Raw genomic sequence first — 27,593 nt, 5'->3', positions numbered from 1 at the left:
ACTACGAAGTCATTGGCAAAGGAAGTTCTCAGGAGATGTTCGATGAAATGCTGGAGGTACGGAAAATGCTGCGGGCGCAGCACAAAACCAATTGGACGATCATATCGACCGGACTGTTCATGAGTTTTCTATTCCTCCCTGACTTTGGTGTGTTCGACTTCAAGAATCGAACTATCAGAGCTCTTGGGGGCTGGGACACCTGCATAACAGTAACGCTACCGAAGGACATTGGCACGATGGTAGCAGAAATGGTGTATCGCCCCGAAAACACAGACAACCGAGTTGTTTACATCGGCGGCGACACCATCACCTACGAGCAATTCGCTGACATCGCTGATGCCGCTTATGACACCAAGTTCGAAAGGCAGGTTTTAGATATTCTTTATTTGAGGAATAAGTTGAAGAATGAGCCACAAACCCTTTGGCTGAAATACCAAATTATCTTTGGCGAAGGGACGGGCTGTACGTGGCCAATGGAAAAGACTCTAAACCAACAACGAGGCATCAAATTAACAGGAGTGGACGCATTTGTCAAGGCAAACAAAGATAATCTGATCTCAGGAGTGTGAGCTAATTTAGATAGCAAAATCCAACACAAGGACAGGGTATTCCATTGGGAGAGTTCTGCATATTTTGCCAAGCGTTCCCGTTCGAATCTTCTGCAAATAATTTAGCATCTTGGAATGAACTTCAGACCATGTCTTAGCTAGTAGCGGTGGCCGCTTTTAGTGTCTCTTTGCCATCCATGTTGTTGTTGTTTCATGGGGGCTCATCAATAAGTCGCAACTTGGCGGCGATTTCATCTAAAGGACGAATATTGGTGTGCCGACAGAGTTATCCTAATATGAAGTAGTTCAGGCACTGGGTCGTAATCGTAATCGTAATTATATGTATACAGACTTATTGTTCCACAGTTTCACCCTATTCGTTGAAAGCGATGCTGAACTCTCTCTTTTGAGGCTTCCAGTTCATGCCTAGGTAGTATCTTGTCTCAGGCATTCTTAAAAGCTGTAGCTCGACATATTGCCTTGTGCTCATTGAAGTGAGCGACTTGACACGTCCGGCCGCAATACCTAATCGCCTTGCACCTCCCACATAACATCAACGGCACAGAGCCCTTTCTGCAATTCGCGCATTGCGCCGGTGTCAACAACGAATCCGTACTAACCCCTTTTCCTCCTTCTACTGCTGCTAACAAATCCCCCACTCTCTTTCTTGCCGATCTCAACACCCGCTGTTCGCCCAAGCTAACGTACGCCGCAGCCCACGCGTTTCCCCCGGGTGAATAGACACCCTCTGCGAGTTGTTCTTGTAGCTTTTCTAGATGCGTTCCAAAACCAGCTAGAAGACTATCGAGCGATTCCATTAGAAACCGTAAGACTTCCATTTCGTTCGAATCACTAATTTTCTCCGCAGCATCGATTTGCTGAAGGGCTATGGCAGCGAGTTGCGATGCATCCGATCGCTGGATACGGAGGTATCGAAGAACATCTTTGGGTAGCGGATCGGTAAGAGTGAGAGAGATCGTAGGGGTTGAATCGAGCCCAGCCGATAGCCAGAGCTTATGCTTTTGATCGAAAAATGGCGCTCCAGGGTACGTTGCAAGAACGAGATCGTAATTATCGCTTGGATTGTCAGGTATAACAAAGCCGTAAAGGCGTAAGAGACGACTGTTCGGAATACGTCCATAAAATATAAACGCCTGATAAGGAATATAACCCATATAAGCGTACATATCAGTGTTATTACAGAATACGAACATACCTGATCTCCAGCCTCGTAGTCTTTCCCCGCAAGGACGGAGAGACTTTTAGAGGCAGGATCATAAATGTGACACTGCTTTACCTCAGACGAATGGTTCAACATATCCGCAAATGGTGCCAAAAGTCGAATCGAATTTCCATCGGGTAGTGTAAAATCCATCGCACGACTCCAGACAGTGCAGAGAGCCCACTTATACTAAAAAGAAGGGATAAGAAGCATTAGTGCTTGTTGATCAGCAATGTCTATCACACGCGTGGAACGCCTACATCGTCGATAGTGAATTTGTCGAGCGGGAAAAGATCCCGATACTGTGTAAGCAGCCTTGTAACCAATTCCTTATAATCGTCCTCGATCCGTTGCTTCAGCTGCTTCGTGATGGTATAGAGCGACGTGCCAGCGCAAACTTCCAACTCATCCTCCAAAAAGAAGATACTTGAAGAGTAGCTTGTAGGCAACGCCGCCACATGGCTCTGCAAGCCACTGTATCCCGAACCGCGCGATCGGATGAAGAGTAGATACATGGCCAGGATGTCTTCAACAGACAGGGACGGCTGAGCAGAGCGAAGGACTGGGCCTAGAAGGGAATCTGCATATGCATGTTCGACTGTCCAGAGACTGCCATATGAAATGGTGAGAATCTTTTCCCCTTCTTTGAAACGCCGCAATGTTCTGAGGCCGCGCCCGGTAATAGGAAAATCAGCAAGCTCCAGGTCGTCCAAGCCTACCGCTCCGTTTGCCTTCAGCCAAGTCTCCATCTTTCCATGAAATCGAGTCAGAAAAAAAAGCACGTGAAGAATACTATTTGCTATAATCCTTAGCCCGTTCGTTTGAGTAGTTTAAGCCTTTTTCGTTTGTGCTTTCATAGTTGGAGCTGTTTGCCCTCTTTCTTTTTCGTTTGAGAGATATGATAGAATTCGTTCCATAGACAAGGCAAAGAGAAAGGGCGTTTGCCGTGCGCTCGGAATCGGAATATCGGATTAGGCCGAGAGATCGCCTAACCTTGGAAAAGCTGGGAACATAATCTAGAACTTTCAACAAAATATTTGACTCAGCCCGTCGAGCCCCCACACAGAACCCCAGAATCGTTATGTAGAGCCAGAAATGTCCTTTAAGCGGACCGAAACCACAGTACACTTCACTAGCGCCCGAGACCATCTGCCGTCTCTGGCACCCAATCAACCCAATCAATCACCATGTCAGTTTCGGATCTTCCAGGGTTGTCTCAGAGTGAGCTTCCTTATTATGTCAGGGCTAGAACTCAAGGACCGGCTTGACTTGCTCGACTAAGCTCCCGGAGACCTTCAACTACTCAACGCCAAACTTATGCTTTTGTTGAAGGTGTTTGAGGATCCCGTGAATATGGCCATTTTCAAGACCTAGGAGTTTATACATATCCTGGATGTCCTATACAGCATCATTCACAGTACACATCGTCTTTCCACTATCTGACCTCTCTAGCTCCCCACTCTTCAGCCTACTCTCGACACCCTACACGAGGGTTACATAAAGCCTCAGGACGATTTCAACCTCCTACACGACTCCTCCTTTTCCAACATACTTAGAATATTAGTTCTTGAAAACATATGCTGCAGCACACTTGTCGGATGTGAAAGAGCATTTGTAGATCTGCCCCTCCCGACGGGAGTCGAATATCTTTCTTATCATATTGGCTGGATATCTGGTTAAATCGTTGCTATTCTAACACCCAATAAACCTAAAATCATTAAGGAAGAAGAGATCATAAAATAAAACAGCGACACCCTCTTCACTCACATCAGCGATACTAATCCAGACGTTCAAGTCTACGTACGCTACCTTCAGACAGGTCAAATCGAGCGCAAGAGCCTCTCGAAGCAAGTTCGTCCAGTCAGGGCATTTCTAACGCTGCTGCATTGTCTATCCGGCATGCGCTGGAGTCAGGTGGTCATGCCTGGAGCTACGACCTTCATATCACCGAGTTCAAGGCAAGTTACGGCGGACAGTACATTATTACGACGGGGCGTAGGTTCGACTGCTACCGTAGTTTCCGCGAGGCCGCTCAAGAAATTCTTTGACAATATGTTACGTGATGACGAGATCTCCTCAGGTTCTAGCATACCGGAGTTTGACTATATGCTTCTGGGGCCGTCGAAGCTAACAGGACGCGCCTGCTATCCCTTTTCAATTTAAGCCGACCTTGGGTACAATCATCTACTCCATACGATAGAGTTCCACGAGATCACTCAAATGTGGGAAAAGCCGACTGCCATATTACCAAGGTATTCATGTGACGCGAGGCTCGTCACACTACCCAGCTACCCAACACCTGGGGCATAGGCTTACTTTCTATCACTGCCGTACATATCCTCTGAGTTACTCTTTGTCTGAGGCCAAGTCTTGGGCCTTTGTAATGTGGGAATCCGAGGCCAAAATCAGGGCCATAGATTAGATCATGGGTCGACATTGATAGGGACATAATATCCCAAAATTTGGTCTCCCTGGGGGAGCTTAGCCCATTTTTTGCCATCCCAACTTAGTTGAGATCCTAAAGTGCCCAGTCTAAGCCGAGAGCCAGCTCACTTTAGGACGGCGAGAACTCACCTCTACAGACGGAAATAGATTTTGTTACACTTGAGTTTCGTCTCCGAGTATTGTGACATCTTTGGTGATTTGCTGATTGGTAGGGAGGAAATGGCTGGGCGACCAATGGGGGCTAAAGCATATTCCCGGAATGCAACAACGCAGCTCAGGAGACAATATGATCAATTTGATCAAGGTGAGGACACCTGATACTAGTCGATAGTATGGTTTGATAAGCAAGTTTCAGTGTCTCAGTTGTCTTCTAGAAGCCTGGCCATAAAGTTACCGTGCCAGGCTTCAAGCCATCATATCTGGCAGCTGAGCATGCCATGGGGGACATCGGTATTGACCCAAGGAATTTGAGCTGAGTTAACGTTACCTGGTAGCAATGTTATTAATAGCTTATTTCCCCAGTTTTGATGACTAGCGAAGCCGCCCTGCCCGCTGTAGCCTGGTATTACCGTAATACCGCCCTATATTGCCAGATCGACACACTTTAAACTTTTAGATGATCGACACCCACCATACCCCATACAACCCAGGTGCACGAAGACGAAAGAGCAATACACCTCCGGCAGTGAATAGGATGCGGGGGTTGGCGTGAGCCTCATGTTCAGCGCGCAAAGGACCCTGACTTATACGACGCAGGACTCCCCGCAATGAATACGGGCGCTTGGCACTGGGCTGACTGCCGATCATTTATGGAGGCTTCGTCACTGCGCCAGTACACGTACACATGACCACGGCTGCCGAAGCATCCATTTGTGGGGCAGCTTCTGTGGACTGCTCCTTTCAATGCACCAAATGGATATAGTATATCCTGACAGTAAGCTCGTATAGCCTTTTACTATGAGGTAAGAGTTGCTACGCCTCCAGACTGGGAGAGGTATGCTCCAAGAAATGACTCGGGACAAGCCTCAACTAACTTCAGATCGTCAATATGGATGAGGTCAATCGCTTCCTATGTAGGATCCCGTGACTGCTGGGCTTCGTGAAGTCCTTGCCGACCATCCGAATATCATGGACAAGATGATGGGGGTCAATAGGTATATAAAGGTTGGAGATCTCGAGGGATGTCATGAATATCTCGAAGAATCATCACCATCAAGCAACTTCATCGCATTTCGCAAGCAATCCAACAACTTCAAAACAGTATCTCAGTCGAGAACCTTTACCAAACACAAACAAAATGTACAGCAAGCTCAGCATCATCGCCGTCGCCGCTGGCCTTGCCCAGCTCGCCACTGCTGTTGGCAGCGCTCGAGTTGTCAACAAGTGCTCCAACTCCGTGACACTCTGGTCCGTCGGCAGTGACGTTGCGGGGCCATACACCTTGGGCACCAACGGCGCCTACAGTGAGCAGTTTGTCGTGGACCCAACCACCGGCGGCAAAGCTCTCAAGATTACCACGACGTCTGATGGCCTGTACACCGGCGCTCCTCAGACGATCTTCTCGTACAGCCTGGACGGTGACAGCGTCTGGTACGACCTGAGCGACGTCTTCGGCGATGCGTTCTCCGGCCACAAGGTTGTTGAGGCCAGTGCGGATACCTCCTGCCCAGCCATTACTTGGGACAATGGCACTCCGCCAGCTGGTAGTCAAGTCAAGAAGTGTGGCAGCGGCTCGGATGTCACTCTTACACTCTGCGCATAAGCTGGACACAGCAACAGGGGATCAACATTGCATATTGGGACGGAGTGGCGTTTGAGGCGATGAACATGCATGGATCTGGAGTATATGACTAGTCATCCGAGAAACTAGGTTTAAATTAGACTGTCAGATATATCATTAATTGTCTCGATTACAACGCACCGAATGTTCGAAAACGTTTTTGGTAGAAAACAGACGTATATGTTTCATTGCTTATCTAATCGTATCCTAACTATTGATGTCTCTTTGCTAGACTTCGGCATCACAAGCCACAGTCTATCAGAGATTCATAGGGAGGAGCATTGAAGATGGTCGAAGACGGGTATCAACAGAATGACAAAGATAACGGGTAGTATCTAATGCGAGAAGTTCTAGCAAGTAAGTCAGACTGACGAATTCAGCGCCGTTTCTTGTTTCGTTGCCTTCTTTTCCGAAGGCGCAAAATGTGACGTCGTTGAACGAAGGCCTTCAGATACTCATAGATCTGATCTTTCATGAGAACAAGTATCGTAGCGAATATCATAGGTGCAGCAATTTTCCAGCTACGCGCAATTGTTAGTCTACTGATGAAGATAATGAGACGGCAGTGCTCACAAGTAGGTGATCCCTTTATCCAAATCATGGAATGGCTGAAAGTTCTGCCCGAAGTATCCAGTCAAGAAGGTCAATGGCAAGAACAGGATTGTGGCCAGCGTCAGCTGCTTCATTGACTCATTCTGGTAGGCTGAGATGGTATTGAAAATCAGAGCAATCAGACCGTCTGCGTTGTCCTTGAGCTGGTTCAAAGATTCCGAAATCAGAACGCAATGATCTAGAACATCACCCAGATATGTGTACGTCATGGGAGTTATGATTACACCATGATCGGGGTTCTGTAATTCCTTAGTGGCATGCTCCTGCGATAACCCTGTCTTGTGGTCCCGGAGGGCGTTGATGAGATTGGTTATTGGGTTGATGAAACTGAGTAGCTTGTTCACCTCACAAATGATGATATATAAGTTTCTGGTATGCTTGATGCTGGGATGGGTGAGAATCTCCAATTCTTCATCGCCAATCACGTCACTATAGCAGGTCGCGACAGGGATTGCCAAGTCAATGATTGCATCAATGATGGCTTGGCCAATCATGGAGGCGTCACAAGACTGCCGAAGAATGGTGTCTCCAGTAAATAATCGCGTGAGTATTGGCTTCTCGATGTCGTCGGCGGACAACTCGAAAAATGATATGATAGTGTTGTCGTGAGTGATGAAGACCGAGACTTGTTCCGCAGTGACTGCTAGGCCACGGGATGCAAGGGCAGAATGTCTTTCCATAAATTCAGTCCGAGCTTCGTTCGGAGACGCGTTGTAACGATGTAAAGTTCGGAACAATATCTGCTCTGTGCCAACTGTAGGGCCAGTGGCCGCGTTTCCACTGAGAATATCAATAGGATGCTTGCCGTTCTCAAGTGTCTTTTCCATTGTCTCTCCGGGCGTCTTCGGTCCTGAAAACATGCTCTTGAGCTTCTTGGACAATCGTTGAGAAGACTTTGCGCTTCGCCCGCTCGTCCAACTAGCTGTGTCATTGTCTGAAATGTCATCGTCATCGTCCTCGTCCATCAAGTGGACCAGCTTCTGAAGAGTGAGGACAAAAAATGCATGATTCGCATACCAATCCGCCTTTGTTCTGTTTCTTGTGCCCATTATATCCTCAATAGCCAATCTGTGGAGCTTCTTGTATTGACCGAGAGCCTGAATAACATCCCAACTCAACCCATTGACATTGATCCAACGACATTTGGACCACTCCGGTTCTGGCTGTTTTAGAAAAGGCATCAACGAGTCGTTATCATAACTAGCCACGTGGATATCGGTCTGAGAAAAGTCCACAACAGTAATTTCGCAGGGCGCTTGGAGCACAGGCATAGACGCGTGCCCGCCATCCGTTTTGTAGACATCAACTCCCGGCTCGGCACCCGGGTGCCAGCCTGGTCGTTCCTCAAACTCGTCGAAGTTCTGGATCGTCTTGAAAGTAGCAGCGCGGGTATTGCGACGTCGCAGGATCGGTGAGACGCCACCAGGCTTTGAGAGTTCAGTATCGGAGCGTGTCACGCCATGAGTAACGGGATCTGGAGGTGCTAATCCCTGAGCAGCCTCGGTGTCAATGTTCAACGCGTAATGAACATGTGGTGTTTGCCGTGGCGCGACCGGAGTTGTGCCAGGATCGGGTGCGCTAGGGACCGTTGCGAAGTCTCGAGTCTCCTGGGAAGAGGAAGGCGGCGCATCTTCATTCGACGGGTCCATTTTGTCGTGTAAACTAGTCGCGTTCTATCGGAGATCAGGGCGCATGTGAGGCCCTTGATTGCGGTATTCAATGGACGAAAGACATGCAATCGATGGGTGAATGCAGAGCCTTTTCACGGTATCAGCTGGTCAGCCATCACAGCGCCACAGCTGAGGTTGCTGAGCTTAGGTGGAGGAGAAAAAGAAAGGGGGCAGAGAGTTTCATCAGCACTAACCGAGTATAACCAAAGGCCAACAGCGGCCGCCGCAAAAGGGAATGATTCAATAGCTCTTCAGAGCCCTATCAGGTATCCCAAGAGAACCTCGTTGTCTTTCGTGCCTTCCCAGCAGAAGAGAGTGTTGCGAGTGCTTTCCAGGTTGGAATGATAAAATGACGTAAGGCTCCGTCTCCAGCGGTAGCGTTAGTACCGTGGAGCTGGAGACGGTGCCACCCGAAAGTGGATAAACTTATCGGCACATTGGCGGCAGTACGCTTCGATAGGGGGAAAGACAGGGCAACCTACAATATGGCATTTCACTTCGCGATGATTTCCAAGTGCCTCAAAAGGGGAAGTTATGTAGGATCTCAATGACAGTGAATTTACATTTGCGGTTCCTTCCGGCAGGATTTCCCGCAGTGAAAACATCATCCCGTTATGCGAATCACCCCTCCCACACACATTCCCCCGGTATTGAGCACCACTTAGAGCACCAATTCTCCCTACCTCTGGACGAATGCTCGACAGTTCAAGGAATGCAGAGATGGGTACTTTACAGTATGCGCAAGACATATGCTTTTTATTATATTATTATTATTTCTTTATACATGAGATGCCAATGAATTTTCCCAAAATATACGAGCTGCTCTGAAAATGCGCAGTTCCCCTCCCCATTCTCGATTGCAATGTTGAATAGCCCACACAGCACTGCTTTGACATTAATAACAGGCATAGGTCAGGCGGACACCACAAGACACCTTCAGAGCATAGTTTTAAAAGCCCCAATAGGAAGCTACAGTAGGATAGTCTCGGGCCATTCCGAACTCATACGAATTCGCTCATGCACTGTCCGTATCGTACTAAATGGGTAAGCAACGCCAGTAGGTTGAGGTAGTCAACGAGAGGACATGGGTGCCTATTGACCAGCTCCTGCTCAAGGAGAGTAATATGGCGCAGTCCTATGCCTGTCTACATCGTGAAACGTGAGAGGAGGGCTCACCCTTTTCAGCAAGCATGCGTAGTAGAAAACTAGGCCATCTATAAGATCCCCAAGAATTTAAGCTTGTTTCAACATGGTCGTGACATCGGATGGCCATTTGGTCTGCCCAATCATTGGATTTAGCGATTGACCAACGGCACAATGAAAGGCACCGAGAGACAGCGTCCGATTGAGCGGTGGTGCGGAACTCGGCAGGTGATCCTCGGCGACACGATGGGGACCATGAGCTATCAATTCGAGCTTGTTCAGTGGAGGATCGATCAGTGATCCTCTGATCCTCGCCAGGGGTTGTGCAGCGGGGCCGCCTTTCCCTTTTTTCGACAGCATATCGGGGGTTTTCGTCTCAAGTCAGCGGCGCACAGGGTCCAATACTCCGCTAGAGCCTCCGACCTGCGACTCCAGCAGTTTCAAGAACCCGGCCTGATCTCCCTAGGCCGGGGTTACCGCCCTTTCTCAGCACATCAGGCCAAGCATCAACTGTTCCCATCCGAGACTTTACGCCATCCAAACACTGCATTCCCCAGGTTGTCTGTTCTTGCAGGCCAGAAACGGGCCGCTTCTGTTTAAACCTGCCGTCTGCATAATGGTGAAGAGAGCGCAAAAGCCTCAGCGCATCCCCGACCGCTGCAGGTGGTCTGCATTCCTTCTGCCAGCGTCTGTCGGACCAAAAGGACGGCCAAAACGAAACAGTAAGGCAGGGGGAGCGATCGTGGGACTCTGGTGAGCAGCCATGAAACCAGACCAGAAACCTCACGATAAATTTTAAGGAGTGAGCCAGCAAGAGGTAAGCGCCCAGGGCTCGACGCAGCTAAACTCTATCGACTCCCTTGTCAAGCTGCTAGTGCAGCGAGCCGTGCCTCAATGAAGCAATTGCCATAAGTCATTTATAGGGTGGTGATGTCCTCCATCTCTTGGCTTCGTATGTTCGCCATCGCAACTGCACTGTCGGTGGCGTCTCTCCGGATCTCGTTCATTTCTTCCCTTCTCTTTCTCATGTTCTTGCAATAGCTTTGACTTCATTCCCTTTCCGTCGGGCTTCTTGACATTTCTCCCGCTGAGCGGATAGTTCCATTCATTACACATCGTTGACGATCTTCTATTCTTCGTCAGTTCCCTCTTTGAACTTCGCACCTTCCAGAAATTAGTCATAGCAAACATGATCATTACACTCTCTTCTATCCTGGCTTATGCCGCACTCGTTTCGGCTGGCCCAGTGCTCAGACCGCGTGTGGTCCAGGAACTCAATGAGGAAGCTTTTGAGGAAGCTCAACAGCGGGATGATACAGCTACGCGCGCTTTCAGTGGCGTGCAAATCAAGGTAGACATTGTTCACAAAAACGTATCGACCCCGGCTCTAACTTTTAAATAAGACATCCGGGTCCAAGTGCCTGAGCGTCGATAAGCTCTCAGGAGACTTTAGGGCAAACTTGACTCCGATTCAGGTTGTTGACTGCGGGTCTACCGACGGTGAAGGTTGGGATATCATAACGGCCGGGAAACACATCGACCAGAGTAACGCCATGCTTGTCGTGAGCACCCTCACTCAAGCATGCTTCAACTTCGACCCACGTCGGGCAGCAGGAAACCAGGTGCTTCTCTTTTCTTGTGGAGGCAGAGCCGATGGTGGTTCGTAAAACAACTCCTTATTCGTTTGTGACACTTACTAAAATTGACCTCAGGTGGTATCGCAACAACATCCCAGGAATTTAACTTCGATGGCGGATCAGGACCACTTTCCTTCGAGCCATTGAATCAAGCGGGGTCATGTTTCACTGTGAAGGGCAATGTGCTTGATGTTGCCAACTGCGATGATAATGATGCCAACCAAAAGTTCACCTTTGGTGACGCGGCCACCGGTGGAAATGGGAATGACAACAATAACAGCGGCGATTCAGACGCAAACACGACCTCCGCCGCCGAGGTAGAGACCACTGCTGCTGCACAAACCTCCTCTGAAGCTGTTGAAACTACTGCTGAGGCTGTGGAGACTACAGCTGTGGCAGAGACGACCGCCGCTGAGACTGCTATTGAGACTGCGGCCGCCACCACGTCTACCAGCTGTACTCGGCGCACTCGCACAGTCAAAGCTACTGCGGAAGCCTCCCAAGTTACGGATGAGCCGGTGACAACCTCGGCCGCGGCATCCACGGCTCCTGACGATGACTTCCCCGTAGCGGGCAATCCTGCCGTAGTTACAGACACAGCGACCAATGGAGGGCAAGGAATACCGAACCCAACCGAGGCTGTACCTGTCTCTCGAGCGGGCGGGACGCTAAATCCTACTGCTGTCGCCGAGTCTCAACAACGTGACGATACTGCCACCCGCGCCTTTGAAAGCGTCGAAATCCGCGCCCCGAACGGCCAGTGCCTCTTTGTAGACCCTACTGCTGGAGATTTCAGAGAGAACTTGATCCCTGTTGCGTTGGTTGACTGTGGCGGCACGCCAAATGAGAAATGGGACGTTATCACGGCCGGCAAGCACAACAACGCAGCCGATAGCGCCATCATCGTCAGCAGTCTGATGCAGGGCTGCATCAGCTTCGACGGAAGACGAGCAGAAGGAGACACAGTCACCATGTTCTCATGTGGAGGGCGTGCCGCTGGGGAAGGGGAGACAAATTCTGGTCAGCTAATGCCTTTTATAGGGGAGCTTAGCTTTGCCTTCGCACCGGTCAGTGAAGGTAACAAGACTTGTATTCTACCTGACGAGGCTTCAGAGAGGCTGGTTTCTGGTCCGTGCCCAACGGACGGTGCCCAGCTGTTTTCAATCTTCCCTTGAAACGCTGGCATCGATGTCTAGGTGTGAAGGACCGAGGCGCCCAATACCAATGTACCATACATGCAAATCTCTGGAAGGAATGACGTTCTTGTACTGTATTATAACATTTTTAGAATAAAGCAACATATCATGATCCGTCCGTGCGCTCATTGCCAAGCTTGTAGGTGCGGTCACTGAAGGGGACCTCGACAGGGCTGTCCGGGACGTACACGGCGCGGGCTTGAGATCAAAAGTGGGGCCGGTCCGGCAGCCCACTATGGCCACCCATGGTCCGATCACCTTCCCGGGCATGCCGTACTGACAGAACCATAAGCCTCCAATAGTGATTTGCACAGAAATACACAATCAATCCTTTCTTTAGTATAATATACCTATATGTCCTCTTTTTCAAGTGCTCAATCTGAGAACTGCAATGTCTTCTGACACAATCAACTGAAGGCAAGTGTAGACATCTCCCATCAGACGCAAAGCATTGTATTGAATATACCAGTCCATCTAATTCATTGATGTCTTGAGCCACAATACAAACTGCTACTCCCGTATACGTCGATGCAGAGTTGGTGCTAGTCTAGTTTCTTTGCTCGGAGGTACCAACTTCGCCCTCCTCTGCCTCCGTCTTCCCGTTGGTCGAGGGTTGAACAACCCCCGTCTCAGCATCCACAACTCGCTGATGATGATGCGCTGCCTCAATAAGATCAGGCTGTTCTTCTTTCAGCCGAGCAAATTCCCGCTCAGCATCCCATACCCATGGCGTCTTCGCGGCGAAAAGAAGGTCCAATTCTTCGAGAGTTCTATTGGCTGTCTCGGGGTATAATGCCCACACCATAGGGACAGCCAGAACGTTGCAGGCCCCAAAAATGTATAACGTCTTTTCAGAAATGGCAGAGAACATAACAGGGCATAAAAGTGTCAGCCATCCATTCCCGATGGACCATCCGAATACACCCCAAGCATTGCCCTTGGCTCTGACTTGAAGCGGGAAAATCTCGGCCGGATATAGCCAAGGGACCGTCAACCAGGTGGCACCGAAGACAGACGTGAAGATGAAAACAAAGGAAGCGGCGGCTGCGCCATATGCGCTGGCCTTTGAGTCGTTTCCAGCGGCGGAAGCGTCTTGGCCAAGGCGCGAAAAGGCGCCAGCCAGGAACATGGCGATGCCTTGGCCCACAGCACCCCAATAAAGAGTCCACCGGCGGCCAATTCTATCCAGTGTGAACACACAGATCAAAGTAGCGAACATATAGAAGATATTATTGAGCCCGCTGATCCATTGGCTCTTCTCACTGCTGAATCCCGCGATTCTGAAAATTGTGGGTGCATAGACTGTCACGCCAGCGATGCCAACCCACTCCTGGACAATCTGCAGCCAGATCACCAATTGTACACGACGACCGGTGTGGAGCTCTCCAGATCCAATACCGAACAGCATGTGGAGATAAGAGTTCTTTTGAGACTCCTTGGCTTCTAATGCGACAATGTTGCGAATATCATGGTATTCGGCGTCTGCCTGTACGGCATCCTCACCAGTCGATCCGCGAAGTCTGTGAAGGATATAGCGCGCTTCCTCATCACGGCCCACCTTAACAAGCCAACGGGGTGACTCAGGAAAGAACCAGACAATCCCCAGGAGTACCAGGAGTGGGATGATCTGGAAAGCGATGGGAAACCGCCATCGGATCGCAGAGGCGCCGCCGTCGATGAACGACAGCCCAAACTCCAGCCAATAAGCCACCACGACACCGAAAATGTTGAGAGTGAATTCGATAGCGATAAATTGGCCACGAGAAGTGTGTTCTGCAGTCTCGGTTGCCCAGACTGGGACGATGGCGTTCAGGATACCGGTTCCGATGCCGTTAACAGCACGAGCTAAGAATCCATGAGCTTCAATCCTCATATCAAGAACAGGGGTATCTCTGAAAGCTCCTGCACATACCGCAAATCATCCAATTATGGTTTTGAGCTGAGCACTGAAGACTTGCTCCGATGATGGCCCAGACAGCACCCAAGGCAATCGTCTTGATACGGCCAACCTTGTCGCCAACCCAGCCACCAAGCAAACATCCGAATAACGTGCCCAGGTAATAAACGCTGACAATACCGCCTTGAAGCAGGCTGTCGGTGACTACTACGTCTCCATCGTCGTTCACATAGCCAAATTTCATCAAGTCCACGTAATCCCTGGAAGGTATTAGTCGGTAATCAACGGCTGAACTCCAATGTAGCTGCACTTACTTAGCATTGTTCACGCCTCCCATCATACCTTGGTCATAACCGAAGAAAAAAATTGACAGAGCGGCAACACAATTTATAGCAATGAGAAGCTGTCGCTTCTCAAAATGATTGGCGACATTGAAGCCCTTGAGCCTCTGTAGTTCGCCCATTTTGAAGTATTCCTTGTCTTCTTCTAGTCAAATTGAGTAACGCCTTGGGGTCTGACTCTCAACCTTAACATGAAGTCATCGTGGGTACACGCTCCTTATATACCTGTTCCCCAGAGTCGCCCCAGACCCCAGGAGTATGAGCGTTGTCATGTTCCATTCGAGCGCGACCTCCTCGGTTATGTCGATCCTCCCCCTGACTCATGAAAGCTCCATGGGGAATAAGTGGGCTCACAAACGAAGCTTCCAATGACCGTTGACAGCGCCGACCCGGAGGTGGCCAGGTGATAGCGAAGTATGGCCAAGCGGCCGAGAAAGCCTTTCAAACCCACTCCGTAGGGTATTTACTGCGCATCCGTGCCGGTTCATCGGCGGGAGTGTTACAGGCGCACCAATGAGCTGGGCGAAACAACAGCGCTGCATGGTCGGAGAGCGGAGCCGCATGAGCAGCCGCAGCGCCGCTGACGTCCCAATTCAACTAAAATCGACATTCCAGGCATGGTTTACAATGCTTATATGCACTGAAAAGCCCCCACGCGACAGCAGGGCCTGAAGTCCCGAGTCCAACTCCACACCAGGATCCTCCGACTGACGGAGATGTCCCGGGAATTGGGCTCGGCAACAACGTCTCCAACCAAAAACAGCTCGAATCCGCGATGTTACCACACCGGTGAGATGTTTGCATCTAGCAACATGCAGCTGTGAGCCATCAGAATCGCGGGGAAGTTATTATCATTAGTCAGTATGGTACCAGACCCATAACAACAATGTTGTAGCTCAAGTACATTCCTCGATGTTCGTGCCTCACTCCGGCATCAACATGGATACGCTAAGATGGCATAATTTGCACGTTAGGCAACTTTCAGTAACCCGAGCCCTTCATCCACCATTAGTTGCAATGCAGCGTTTCAAGTCCGGAATATCGCGAAACAAATGGTCCACTACACGATATGTCCCGACTAGTAATCATCCTTGTTTTTAACCAACCATATCACAGCCTTCTCCCAGTGCCTCGTGCCAGAATGCTGTTTTCATTTTCAAAATCGCTTGGACAAGGTTGAAGTCACAATGCGATCCTCATAGTAGAATGCACGTCAAATGAAAAATTCATATTACCAACGCCATGTCCATGCTTGTCACAAAAAGTACGTCGTTCATGGTCTTGTCTGAATGTAAATCAGATCACCATGCAGTGTAGGTCTGCTCAAACAATATAATGCGGTCGTCTCTGCCTTGCTTGCAGCCATCGTAGGCCCACATTTCCTCCCAAATACTCCTCAAGAGAACCACCTCATGTTATAAGCGCTCCGCCCCACACTTCGGGGACAGTTGTACTTCATGATAGAAGTCGTCGGCGCCAGCCGGGCTATTCCAGCCCGTGATCAGATCTTTTTCTTAGCCGCCATGCACCCAATGCTGGTTCGATGCATGACTTCAGGTCGCTGTGATAGCGCTGGCGGGCAGAAGACACACGCCATGCTACTGTAACCTGCTCCTCGGATCGGCCGAGGCGTACAATGTCAGGATGACATCGTCTCCCAGGTTTAAGCCGCTGTCTCCTTGCTCGCCTCCAGAGCCGGAACTTCTGTTGCCTTGGCAGCCTTCAGCTTCGGGGCCTCAAGCTCGTAGCCGATCTCTTCCAACTTCTTTGCCCGAGCTTGGCGACGCTTCTCCTCTTTTGATACTCTGTTGGTCCATGTGGACTCGGAAGCTGGCCGCTCAAGCTGCTTCCCAGCAATCTTATTCCATGCCACCTTCTTGAATCGCCTGTTTGCTCCCTCCCATAACCTCTCGTGAACCTGGGATGGTGGCACCACCTTCACGCGCAAGTTGTGGCCGAAGAGCATATAGTTGTCCATGCTCTTGGCTACGGTCTCAGCTGTGCTGGCCTCGGCGAACTCGATGAAAGCGTAGTGTTTCGCAGCACCGGTTTTCTATTAAGCATAAGCGATCGTGCATTTCTCCCACGGGACTTGCTCGCCAACGCACCTTATTCCTCGACACTCGGAGCTTGTTGATAGGTCCGAATTGGGAGAAGTATTGCCGCATTTCCTGCTCGTAGAACCCATGAGGTCTTTCCAAATAAATCGTCAGCATATTTGAGGCATAGAAGAAGCAGTCAACCTACATGTGACCAATGTAAACCACACCTGGCTCCTCCTGGGAAGTTTCGGCTTCCTCCTTGAGAACCTTTGTCTTGCCCATGATGTCGATAGGCAGTGGGTTCCTTAGGTTTTATTGTTGGTAGACTGGTCGAAGAAAGTTCCTCGTTCCTGCTATTCGATTTTCTCTGCCTGCTTAGGGAGATCGCGACTTCTCGAGGATGGAAGGCAGTACTGAGGTTTGGCAAATGGTGCATGAGGGGTCCACCGAGAGTGCGGAATCCCTAGAAAATTTTGGCGGCAGCAAAAATTGTCAGTCGAGATAAGAACGAGTGGCAGGCTTGGCCCCATATATTTTCACAATCAGAGCAGTATTATTGGCTACTATGAATTTAGCCCGGCAGCAACCCCTGCAAATGTGCTTGTAGAGAATATCGCCGCCTTTCACCGCCGGTAGAATGCGCCTTCGACCGCTCTTACCCAATGGCCCAAGGCTGTTCATTGCAACAGCTTGATGCCTTGCGAATTGACACACATATTGCATCTTCAGGAGGAGAAGGGCACGGTCATATTCATTCCAACGCATATCGCAGCAGATTGGTAGTTCATTCCTAGCCTGTGGCAATCACAGCGATGGCGAATTAGCGAGACACCGCCATCAAGTGGGGTTCACTATACTCGAGGTTGTAGGATCACGCGGGGGCAAATCCTGGGAGAGGTGGGCAGTATAACGAACCCTCTTTCGGAAACGTCGTCGTCGGACCTCTCAAAGCTGAGATCTTCTCTTTAGGGAGAAAGCTCCGTTATACGGACTTCCTTCGGAAGACCACGGAGTGTCAGACACGGCAGAAAGTTGCCTTGAAACTCAACTCGAGCTACTTTCAAGGCTATCTATAGCCTAAAGCTTCAGTGAAGATAATGAGATACCCACCACAGATAACTAAAGATATAAAACGCTGGTCGAGTGCCTACGTCCATATGGATCACCATCCAAATGTCTCTTGCCATGAAGCATCAACGCTTGGCGCTCGGATCTCCTATTGTGCGGCTAGTGTTATCTCTTCGCATTTGACGTCTAAGGGCTAACATGCTCTGTCGAGATTATAGAAACAAGGTCACGAAGGTCCTATCAGGTCTAAGTATCGAATTGGGATGATACATGGGTTGTTTTGCGTAAGTTTGGATTGCACCACTCGGAATTCTCTCAAATTGACATGTTACTCGCGATTAAATTTGTCTACAACCGTTGAATATGTATCCTTTCACAAGGATTAGAAGAAAACAACGAAGAAATAAATGATGCAAACAACTGGTTCGTGTAGTGCTTGATTCGAGCACTCTTTTGCTATGAGACACTTTCTTCCTTTCCAATGAACCCTCCCGTTGATGGATGAAAGGTGCAAACACGATGATGTACTCTTATCTGATCCAGAATCAAACTTGTTAAGGTATACTATGCTTTGAATGTTTCCCGTAGTGTTCAAATTACATCAGTAGCTCAAAGTCTTGTTTTAAAACTTCATCCACGGGGTTGAGGACATAAGACTTGACACTATGATCTGACTCATGTCAGTACGTGTCATCGGCATAGCCGCTTGAGTTGTTCGCCGATAATTCTTATTCCTTCTTCAAATCATGGGTGATGTCGCCTGATCCAGTCGCTCACAACTGCCAATGAAAACCTTCTGATTCAGCCATGATGACGGGGACTGTGCTAGGTTTATCGTATAAGCCTTTGAACAGAGCTGCTGACTGCGGGGCATCAGCTCTTCATATTTTTCTATCCTCGCTGATATAATATAGTAAAAATCTCGTCCCTGATGCCCGGTGTCCGGCATGGGTTGTCATTATCATCCACAGATTCTGACTGACCTAATATCATACTCTGTGTTGAGCTTGAATATCTTGTACACCCCTTGCTGTTGCTCTTCGCAGGATCAGAGTCTTGAATGCTGGTATGGAATTTCTGACAAATCTTAGCGACGTTCTAACAGGGCATTGGGCACTGCTGGAGCTAGTGTACATAGTTACACTCTATGCGGCCACACTCAAAGGGGTTGTTCGCCGATTCAAGCTGCGCCAGCGTGGGAAAATAAAGAAACTGCCTGTCAATCTCCTCGCAGTTCACACCGCGATTAGCATTATCGAAGTGCTCCGCTACCATATAATTGCCCTTCGATATGAGCCGCAACCGGATCTCTTCGACTGCATACTAGGAGTCATGTTTGCTGTCACCTCGATCCAAATGCAGAATACTATTTCTACCGGGAATACAATTCTTGTGCGGTCTAGTTACCAAGCAACAGCACTGCAGATGTTTGTCGGCGCAGTGGGCTCATATGCATACGGTGGTGCTCGGTTGCACAGAGCGGTTATAAAGAATTACAACCAATTCGTCTATATACGTCAAATTATTGGTCAAAACCAGAGATTAAGACTGTTTACAAACTTCCACGATGCATATACTTTGGCTGTCGTCACCGTAAACTATCTGGCACTGTGGGAAGGCGGATTTCCTCTTGGCATTCCCACTCACTTTCTTCTCATTGGAGGCTTTGCATTGTTCGATCAGTGGGTTACAACAGAGATTGATAAAAGGTAGACGGTCACAATCCAAACTCACTGAGAATTGAGCTGATACTGTGCTTTCCAGGTCCTCACATCATTGGTTTATCTTGGATGCTATTGCTAAAATGGGCTTCTGTCAAATTGATACCTTCAGGTCCCTTCACGGTCAACCTGCTGCTCCAGGCTATAAAGGCCACCCAGAGAATGTCGTTCAAAAGACGACATGAATGATTGCACAATTTCTGGCTGCTGCGAAGAGATATCAACCTTGAAGCAACGGTCTTATGTTGTAATCAAGGTTGTGATTTTTCTAAGTGGTTGTTGATCATAATTTATAGCTCAGAGCTTGAGACATGAATGTGACTAGCACGGTGGAGTATAACTACTAGGTTGAAAGACATCAACTTTTGCGTGTTGCACATGTCTACATTTGTGCCTTCCTAATATCTTCGTAGACTTTTGGAAGTCAAATTCGACCCAAGAAACAGAAGTAGAAACGCTACGAGATATGAAAGCAAGTTACTATTAATGAGGTCCTAGGGTATTAATAAAGCTGTTCGGAAAGCATGGCCATCTCAGTCATATTCTACCAGAGTGAGAAAAAACCTACGATAGAAAAGAGGACAAAATTCAGATTGAGGTATACTGATAATTCTTATTTACTATCTTATATAACGCCGAGGTCCATGGTGGGGGAACGCCGCCGCCTCCAATGCATTAATTCGCCTTCTTCTCAGCATAAACCTCCAACCCCTCCTGGACGACGAAAAATGTTGCATGGGCTTGAAGCTCTCGGTCCGGATGAACTAGCTCGAAGCGATAATCTCTCAGGAGTCTGGGGCAGACCTTGTTGATCTCTAAGAGAGCCAAGTTCCTCCCGATACAGAGATGACTTCCTCCACCAAACTATACTGTTAGCCCGAAAACACGAAATTGTTATTCTGGTATTGATTTACCTGGAACATATATCTCTCCATTCTCTTCGCCTCCTCCGGATCTTGAAGCCATCTCTCTGGGCGATACACGTCTGCGTCATTTCCAAAAGTTGGGCGATCCCGATGAAGCACCCAACCATTAACCGCAATGCTCACGCCTCCCGGGAAGAACTGGCCATCAACTTCGGCGCCCTCAGGAGGCACGCGTCGGGTGATGTTCAGGCCGACTGCAGGCCGCACGCGCATGGCCTCCTTAAGGCATGCCTGGAAGTATGGCAACTGCTGCGATTCATTCCATGAGATATTCCCCGTGGGAGGGATCGTTCCCGATTTGACGGCGGACTGGATCTCATCTTGAAGGGAAGCATACACGCGAGCATCGGCAAGAACGTGCCAGAAGAAGGACTGCATCGTTGAGGCTGTTGAGTCGGATCCGGCAAAGCTGGAAAAGCATGTCAGCTGACACATCCTTTTGAGATGCAGCTCGCAAAGCTCATATCAAACAGGCAACTCGAAAACTTACATAGCTCCATGGGCTACAGCAAAAACGTCACCCTCGCGGAACCGCTCGGGGTCTTTTAGATGACCCTTGATTAAACTGGCCAGCAGATCTTGCCTGCCGTCCCCACCCCTCCACTTGCCCTCGCTTTCCTTATCAAATGGCTTTCTCCGCCCCAGCTCCTCGAGTGCCATACGCGTGATGAGGGCATTCTTGGTGTCTAGGCTAGGAATCAACTTCCACAAAGGATTCCTCCGCAAAAGGTGATCCATAAACGGAACCTGTCCAACAATACCATTGTATCGCTGAGAGTCGTCGATCGTCTTGATTGCATTGTCGACATCCCGCCCCTGATCCAAAAAGCCAAAGCTCCGGCTAAATGCGACCTCACCAAGCACATCGAACGCAAACCAGTGCAGCCAGTTACCAAGGTCGAGAACGGGGCCTTTGGCAAAATCTTGAATACCTTGGCTTGCATTCGCAATCCCATCAAGCTTGTGCATCAGAACCTCAATGGTGTCATCGATAAAAGGCGACAGCTGCTGCATGGCAGCCATGCTGTAGGGGACATTGGCGACTTTCTTCTTTTGCGCATGCACATCCTCGCGAACCTCTGTGAAGATGTCCGGGTTCTCAGGCGGAGGGAAGACTCCATAAAAGTCGGTCTTATAAAAACGCTTGCCCGCACTCAGCAGCAGTCGAGCGGCCTCAGGCGACGAAACAGATACTTCGTCGGGGGCAATTCGCACAATTGGGCCATACTTCTTATGCAACGCGATGTGATCTAGGTGCGTTCGAGTTGAGGCCGTCGACAAAACCTTCCAGAGCCGCGACACCGAAGCCAACCATGGTCCCGGGTATTTTCGAAGAGGTGAAGCATATCGCTTGTACAACAAGCGAGTAGCGAATAGAGCTGGTAAGATAACAGCCCAGTAGGACAAAAGGAGAGTCACACAGCCGTTGATCAGCGCACGTGTGGGTGAGATAGTACCACTATCTGTCTCAAGTTGTACAGCCATCTTGTTAGTGAGGAGGGATAGGGCTGAGACTCGAGTATAAAATTCGCGTAACCTCACATACAACTCTTGCAGTTAGAGCAGAACGGTCAAGCAAAACCATCCGGGCCCAGTAGGGCTGCTTTGGGGAGCGGCACGACCTCCTTTTTGAAGGGTGTCGGCCCCCAAAAGCTGTAGTCGAAACCCCTACAGCTCATGACCTTGGTTCCGGCCTAGCTGGAACCAGGCTCCCCAATTCTCAATCATCAGATCGTAATATAGTTCAATCTTTCGGGTCAAGTTCATGCATGTTTCATAGAGCAGCCACGGCCGGACGATCTCACTGCACGGTACCTCCAGGGCCTGGCTTGGAGAAAGTACACGCTGGACCAACCAGAGAACTGCCGATTCGACAACAGGCACGGTCCTAGGAGGCAGGGGGTTGATCTAAAATGCGGAGGGAATGCGGAGAAGGCCTCGAGACTAACGCCGCGACTGTGTGGCGGCGAACAAGACCCGTCTTGGCGCCGGTTCCAGCGGTCACTCGTTGAGCTGTCTAATATATTACCAAGCTCTGTAGCTTCATCACCATCGGTATCACTCAATGCAAAGAGTTCCGACATAGAATACTTGAGCCATTGTTACTTAACTCCACCACAACATCAAAGACAAAGCCACGTCGCGTCATGATGGGTTGATTAATGTTGTGGCCGACTTAACTCGTATGATCGTAGATATCCAATATATCGGCTCGTTCCTCAGAACTAAGAATGACTGTAACCAGAGACGAACCATGTTAGCGTCTGTGTCACTGACTGCAGTACACAAGGTTCTATCCGCCCGTTTCATGCCGTGGAGGGGAATGGTTCCTCCGCATGGATTAAAAGTGGATGGTCAAGAACAAAGGTAAGCATAGGCATTTTCCCGAACGGGCTTCAGATCTGTTGCCGGTTCCGAAGCGCCAGGAGTTTCAGCGGGCTATCGCTTACTTCATCGTGACCATGGCGAGTGTCTAGTGAAGATCGCAACAAGTCAGGCAAATGGTCAAATGAAAGCAACATTACGCGCGTGCTCAACAACAGCTATTTCGGATTACAAGGGTACAGGTGGAGGGATTGAACAGTATGGTGAGACAATCTGAGTGAATATGGGAAGTGAATACCACATGACTCCGCACGTGCTCCCGTGTCCGGTAGCCGATTACCGAGCGGCAATTGACATCATCCGTGGCCGGCGTAATTTTTGCTTAGAAACCCATTGGTTGTAAAGCAAACATCAACATCTTCACGGGGAAAAGGCTGTCCTATAACCCACATAGAGTCACGATGCATCCCTTGAGCTGCACGCACTCGCAGTCGGCAGCGAAGGTCTTTGTCCAGCTTTCAACTCGACGATGCATAGCTTCTACGTCAAATCCGGCGCCAATACTTGATATCCTCCTACCGCCGAGGACCTCCCGGCCTGTTCCGCCACGCCTTCCGAAAGCCAGTTACCAGGCTTTCAGCAAGCCGCGAGCCAAGAAACCGAGTGTGAGGATACCAGAGCTTCAACATGTGAGGGTTAGTGGTATTCAGAGACGAATGTTCTCTGCGACAAGTACGCGCGGAGCTACTCATGCCGTCTTCAATCCTCAAAAGGACGAAGATGGCAAGGAGATGATGCTCGAGATCACACCTCGAGCAGCGAAGGTGAGCATTTCCCATCAACGGCTTCTATTATGGAACATTTGTTAACAATTTGAGAAGCGTCTCTCTGAGATAATGATTAAGGACTCGAACCCGAACCTCGCGCTTCGCATACAAGTCGAGAGTGGTGGCTGCCACGGCTTCCAATACTTGATGAGCCTCGTTACACTACCCCCAGATCTGCCGACTGCACCAGCTGAGCCATCAACTTCTCCCGAAGAAGGTGCAGACTCGGGCAAAATACGCGAGGACGATACTATATTCACTTATTCCAAGGAAGAACAGTCCGGCGCGGATTTGACAGCCCCGAAGATTATACTAGATCAGCCTTCGCTGGAATTGCTCAAGGGGAGCAAGGTTGATTTCACCATGGAGCTGATAGGGTCGCAGTTCAAAATTGTGGACAATCCTTTAGCGACGAGTAGTTGTGGCTGTGGCACAAGCTTCGATATCAAAGTATAGCTTTCCAGGAAGGGAAAATGTAAGTCATAGCCTCAAAAACCGACAACTGGGTCCTTTGTGTGATATCTCAACGGCTCAATAGAAAGTAATGTATCATAGAGGGGAAATCCCCACACAGCCAGTGTTGGCTATGCGCAGGTGAAGCTTATGATTAGAGGTGCTGGGTCACGACGCCGTGGACGGTCGTAAGTGTCATAACAATCTTACATTCATATATCGGTAATAAATGGTAGTCTTACCTAATGAACGGGGATAAACAAATCACGTCCAATCACACGTTGGTAATAATCGATGGTAGTAAACGGGCGTAAGCAAATCATCAATTCCCTGAGACTAGTGCTCGTGCTTTTGTTGAACGCCATGCATCCATGCAGAGTATCATTCCGAAACTACAACCAGCCAATTCCACTACCCTAGTTCATCTGGCGGATCAGAGCGTTGATGTTCTCCTCGCGGTTACCCAGGTCACCACCCTCGATGAAGTGCTTGAACTTCCTGGTGTGGAAGCCACCAGTGGGGTTGCTGAGCTTGAAGGGCCACAGGAAGTTGGAGGCCTGCTTGAAGTTGGGGCCGACCGTGTAGATCTCGTGGATGAGATCCTCAATGCAGACGATACCGTACTTGCCGAGGTTCTCCTCAATGATGGAGTTGTCGGTGAGGGCAATGCGCTGCTTGTTGATCTTTCCGTATCCGCGCTTGTAGATGAGCTCCTTGACGCTCTTCAGGTTGGGGTAACCGTAAGCGACCCACGGCTCGATGACCTTGATCATCTCGGTGGTAGCCTTGGTGACACGGATGAAGACACCGTTGTTGATCTGCAGGAGACGGAGCAACTGGAGGATCTTGCGGGGCTTAGGGGCGATCTTGTTGATACCCTTGATGCGGACAACGAAGATCAACTTGGCCTCAGCAGGAACGTAAAACTCGCCGCTCTGCTTGGCAACGCGAGTAAGGCGGACCTTTTCACGCTCCGCCTCGCGGTACTCCTGAACGTACTTCTCAGCACGCTTGAAGATGACCTGGCGCTTCTCCTTGTTGGCCTACAGAAGTACTGTTAGCTCGAGGTTCTTATCACACATATGAATCCAAGCAAGCAAATGTCCGTAAGTTGAATCAGACCCGAAAGATGGTATAAGTACGACAGCATCGACAAGGTCTAGTCGAATGTGGTGTGTTGTGCATCATGTCGTAATTTGAAAGGGGAAAAGGAGTACAACTAACCGTCTTCTTCTTCTCGATCTCGGCGGAGCGCTCAGCGCGAGCCTTCTCCTGGCTCTTACGCTTCTTCAGGAGGGTCTCGGGGACGAGGACCTGGTCCTTGGTGGGAACGGAACTATATCAACTTAGGTCAGTACGTAGTCCACAGCATACCGCGGTATGGATGGAGAGCGCCGGTGGAGAATTGTTGCTGAAGCGCGACATTCTCTGCATTGGCTAACTCGAGTAAGATGAATTTAATCGGTGAGTGCCTTGTCGGTAGTGCGAGAGCGCATTGCGCAAAAGCAATTGACCAGACGCAGCTCTCATCCGACAACACCTCGGACATGGAGCCCAAGAATAATGCTCGCATCTTACATCAATGCTTGAGATAGGTGAGCCCTCGATCTCGTAGCAGTTGAAAAGCGGCAATATATTTAAGGGAGAAGGGCAGAACACCTTCAACCCCAACACCCCGTGCAACATCTCTTAGTCTGCAAGTTGTGTTTCAAACCTGCGAGAAAAAGGGAGAGGCACTGGAAAGATCGAGCTGGCTGCGTTGCTGCCCATCATCACGACGGCGAGCAATGCGTTCCAGCGAGAGGACCACGACAACCCGCAAAACCCTCCAACATCCGGACAGGGACAAGAAACAAATTGGGAATCTCCATCGCCATCATCTTCAATCAAGGGGGGTGAACATACGTCGAAGCAGCCATTGTGTCGGTGGTTGTTGTCGACGTGAGAAGGGTCGTCGGTGGTCGGTTTGCTGGGTGCTTGAGGAAGCAAAATTCTGGTCGGAGGGGGGAGAATACTGAAAATAAGGTCGGCTCGGCGAAAAAGGTGGGTCCACTTAGGGTTTGAACGTGAAATTTCCCAACGCTAGGCCGTTTTCGCCGGACCTCACCGCCTAATTCGTTAGGGCAGAAGTGGAAACCACAGCAATTTCTGCGATTTGGGCGACCTGGATCTGCGTTCAGTGCCTCGACAACCCACGATAGTAACGAGTCCCCCAGATCAACCATCAAGATGCCTCCCAAGAAGACTGTGCGCCCTGCGCAAGAAAACATCTCCCTGGGCCCTCAGGTCCGTGAGGGTAAGTTTTCCCTCATTTGCACGTTGGTGCTGCAAAAGAAAATCAAGAAGACCTTTGGACTGACGAAACCCCGCCATGTACAGGTGAGCTCGTCTTCGGCGTCGCTCGTATCTTCGCCTCGTTCAACGATACCTTCGTCCATGTCACCGATCTCAGGTTGGTTTGCCCGTGAAATCCCATCGATGCAACCCGGTTGGAAGGGATCAGGAGGCATTTCTGGTCTTGGAACAATCGGGAGCTGCTTTTGCTTGACATTGTGGTTCTGAGGCTAACATTCTGGGTGATTCCAGTGGCCGCGAGACCATTTGCCGAGTTACCGGCGGTATGAAGGTCAAGGCCGACCGTGACGAGTCCTCCCCGTACGCTGCCATGTTGGCTGCTCAGGACGTCGCAGCCCGCTGCAAGGAGCTCGGCATCAATGCTCTGCACATCAAGATCCGTGCCACTGGTGGTATGTTGACACACGAATATCTGAACCAAATGGAAACGAAACTAATGACATTGTAGGCAACGGCACCAAGACTCCCGGCCCCGGTGCTCAGTCTGCTCTCCGTGCTCTGGCCCGTTCTGGCATGAAGATTGGCCGTATCGAGGACGTTACCCCCACTCCCTCTGACTCTACCCGCAGAAAGGGTGGTCGCCGTGGTCGTCGTCTCTGAGTACGAGGCTTCGGTGTTGTTGTGCAGTGGAAGAGCGGATCATGGAATTCTGGGATGGACACATGGTACTGCATATGGGTTTCTCTGTGGCGTTGACACCTACGAGGAGAACGGCTTTTGCCTGGTCTCCATTGCTCTGCCTTGTCACATGATGCTTATGGCACAGCTACAGCAGAAGAGAAATGATAAAAAAAGTCCCTGCCTTTAAGGCGAAGAATTAGTGAAAAACACAGGTTCCGTCTTGATTTGTGCATGCCATGGGGGTCATTCAAAACCTCTCGTTCTAGAATGTTGCCCTGCAATAGCCATAATGTCCTAAGATAACTGCACAGTTGTGCTCCCGGGGCTAATGTAGCTGAAGTAGTCAAAGCAAGCCGGACCAAATAGGCTACATGATCTTCAGCTTATCTTTCTCCGCCAGGGTATAAACGTTAATTGTTGAAGGGTAAAAACCTCCAGTGTTAAAAGTCGTACTACTCATTAGGACCTCCAAGGTTCTTTTTATTACTATGAGTTCAACAAATTCTACCAAGATAGTAATTACTTGTCGAGGAGGTAATGCTACCCTTGTCGACCTAGCGATTGTTACCCTGGCGGAGGAGCAAACATTCTATCATCAATTGGACATGACCAATGACAAGTTCAAGGAGGAGTCAGCGAAGGCATCATAGCATCACTAGGAACAATAGCCTGAACACCTTCAATGGCACTATCAGGAACTTACACGGACATGAATCAGCAATATCGGAACCAGTTATGAAAAGTTGATCATGTCACATTAGTCT

At 49.5% G+C, this 27,593-nt stretch overlaps 8 protein-coding genes across 8 annotated transcripts; 3 read left to right on the top strand and 5 right to left on the bottom strand.

Moving 5' to 3' along the window:
* Window positions 1–5,512: 5,512 nt before the first annotated feature.
* Window positions 5,513–5,977, top strand: UCRPA7_3879 (putative bys1 family protein; the record flags this gene model as incomplete). Its single annotated transcript, XM_007916409.1, has 1 exon — window positions 5,513–5,977. One exon carries the CDS (start codon window positions 5,513–5,515, stop codon window positions 5,975–5,977), a length of 465 nt encoding a protein of 154 aa, XP_007914600.1.
* A 587-nt stretch (window positions 5,978–6,564) lies between these two features.
* UCRPA7_3878 (putative family metal ion protein) lies at window positions 6,565–8,256 on the bottom strand (the record flags this gene model as incomplete). Its single annotated transcript, XM_007916424.1, has 1 exon — window positions 6,565–8,256. One exon carries the CDS (start codon window positions 8,254–8,256, stop codon window positions 6,565–6,567), a length of 1,692 nt encoding a protein of 563 aa, XP_007914615.1.
* Window positions 8,257–11,002: 2,746 nt separating this feature from the next.
* UCRPA7_3877 (putative iron-sulfur protein) lies at window positions 11,003–12,232 on the top strand (the record flags this gene model as incomplete). The annotated part of the gene is made up of 3 exons (XM_007916421.1): window positions 11,003–11,042; window positions 11,133–12,038; window positions 12,099–12,232. 3 exons carry the CDS (start codon window positions 11,003–11,005, stop codon window positions 12,230–12,232), a joined length of 1,080 nt encoding a protein of 359 aa, XP_007914612.1.
* Window positions 12,233–12,800: 568 nt separating this feature from the next.
* On the bottom strand, window positions 12,801–14,613 carry UCRPA7_3876 (putative mfs monosaccharide protein; the record flags this gene model as incomplete). The annotated part of the gene is made up of 3 exons (XM_007916420.1): window positions 12,801–14,098; window positions 14,166–14,410; window positions 14,465–14,613. The coding sequence occupies 3 exons, from the start codon at window positions 14,611–14,613 to the stop codon at window positions 12,801–12,803; spliced, it is 1,692 nt and encodes a 563-aa protein (XP_007914611.1).
* A 1,541-nt stretch (window positions 14,614–16,154) lies between these two features.
* UCRPA7_3875 (putative ribosomal biogenesis protein gar2 protein) lies at window positions 16,155–16,815 on the bottom strand (the record flags this gene model as incomplete). Its single annotated transcript, XM_007916432.1, has 3 exons — window positions 16,155–16,544; window positions 16,600–16,684; window positions 16,739–16,815. The coding sequence occupies 3 exons, from the start codon at window positions 16,813–16,815 to the stop codon at window positions 16,155–16,157; spliced, it is 552 nt and encodes a 183-aa protein (XP_007914623.1).
* Window positions 16,816–20,194: 3,379 nt separating this feature from the next.
* UCRPA7_3874 (putative pisatin demethylase protein) lies at window positions 20,195–21,733 on the bottom strand (the record flags this gene model as incomplete). Its single annotated transcript, XM_007916451.1, has 2 exons — window positions 20,195–20,657; window positions 20,739–21,733. 2 exons carry the CDS (start codon window positions 21,731–21,733, stop codon window positions 20,195–20,197), a joined length of 1,458 nt encoding a protein of 485 aa, XP_007914642.1.
* A 2,536-nt stretch (window positions 21,734–24,269) lies between these two features.
* On the bottom strand, window positions 24,270–25,772 carry UCRPA7_3873 (putative 60s ribosomal protein l7 protein; the record flags this gene model as incomplete). The annotated part of the gene is made up of 3 exons (XM_007916405.1): window positions 24,270–24,896; window positions 25,078–25,189; window positions 25,759–25,772. 3 exons carry the CDS (start codon window positions 25,770–25,772, stop codon window positions 24,270–24,272), a joined length of 753 nt encoding a protein of 250 aa, XP_007914596.1.
* Window positions 25,773–26,082: 310 nt separating this feature from the next.
* On the top strand, window positions 26,083–26,808 carry UCRPA7_3872 (putative 40s ribosomal protein s14 protein; the record flags this gene model as incomplete). The annotated part of the gene is made up of 4 exons (XM_007916418.1): window positions 26,083–26,149; window positions 26,233–26,305; window positions 26,440–26,600; window positions 26,657–26,808. 4 exons carry the CDS (start codon window positions 26,083–26,085, stop codon window positions 26,806–26,808), a joined length of 453 nt encoding a protein of 150 aa, XP_007914609.1.
* Window positions 26,809–27,593: the final 785 nt, after the last annotated feature.

Source organism: Phaeoacremonium minimum (assembly GCF_000392275.1).
Source record: "Phaeoacremonium minimum UCRPA7 unplaced genomic scaffold PA7_03_scaffold_292, whole genome shotgun sequence".
NCBI classification, from domain to species: Eukaryota; Fungi; Ascomycota; class Sordariomycetes; order Togniniales; family Togniniaceae; genus Phaeoacremonium; species Phaeoacremonium minimum.
The sequence above is the reverse complement of the archived record's forward strand: the minus strand, read 5'-3'. Positions and strand labels throughout refer to the sequence as shown.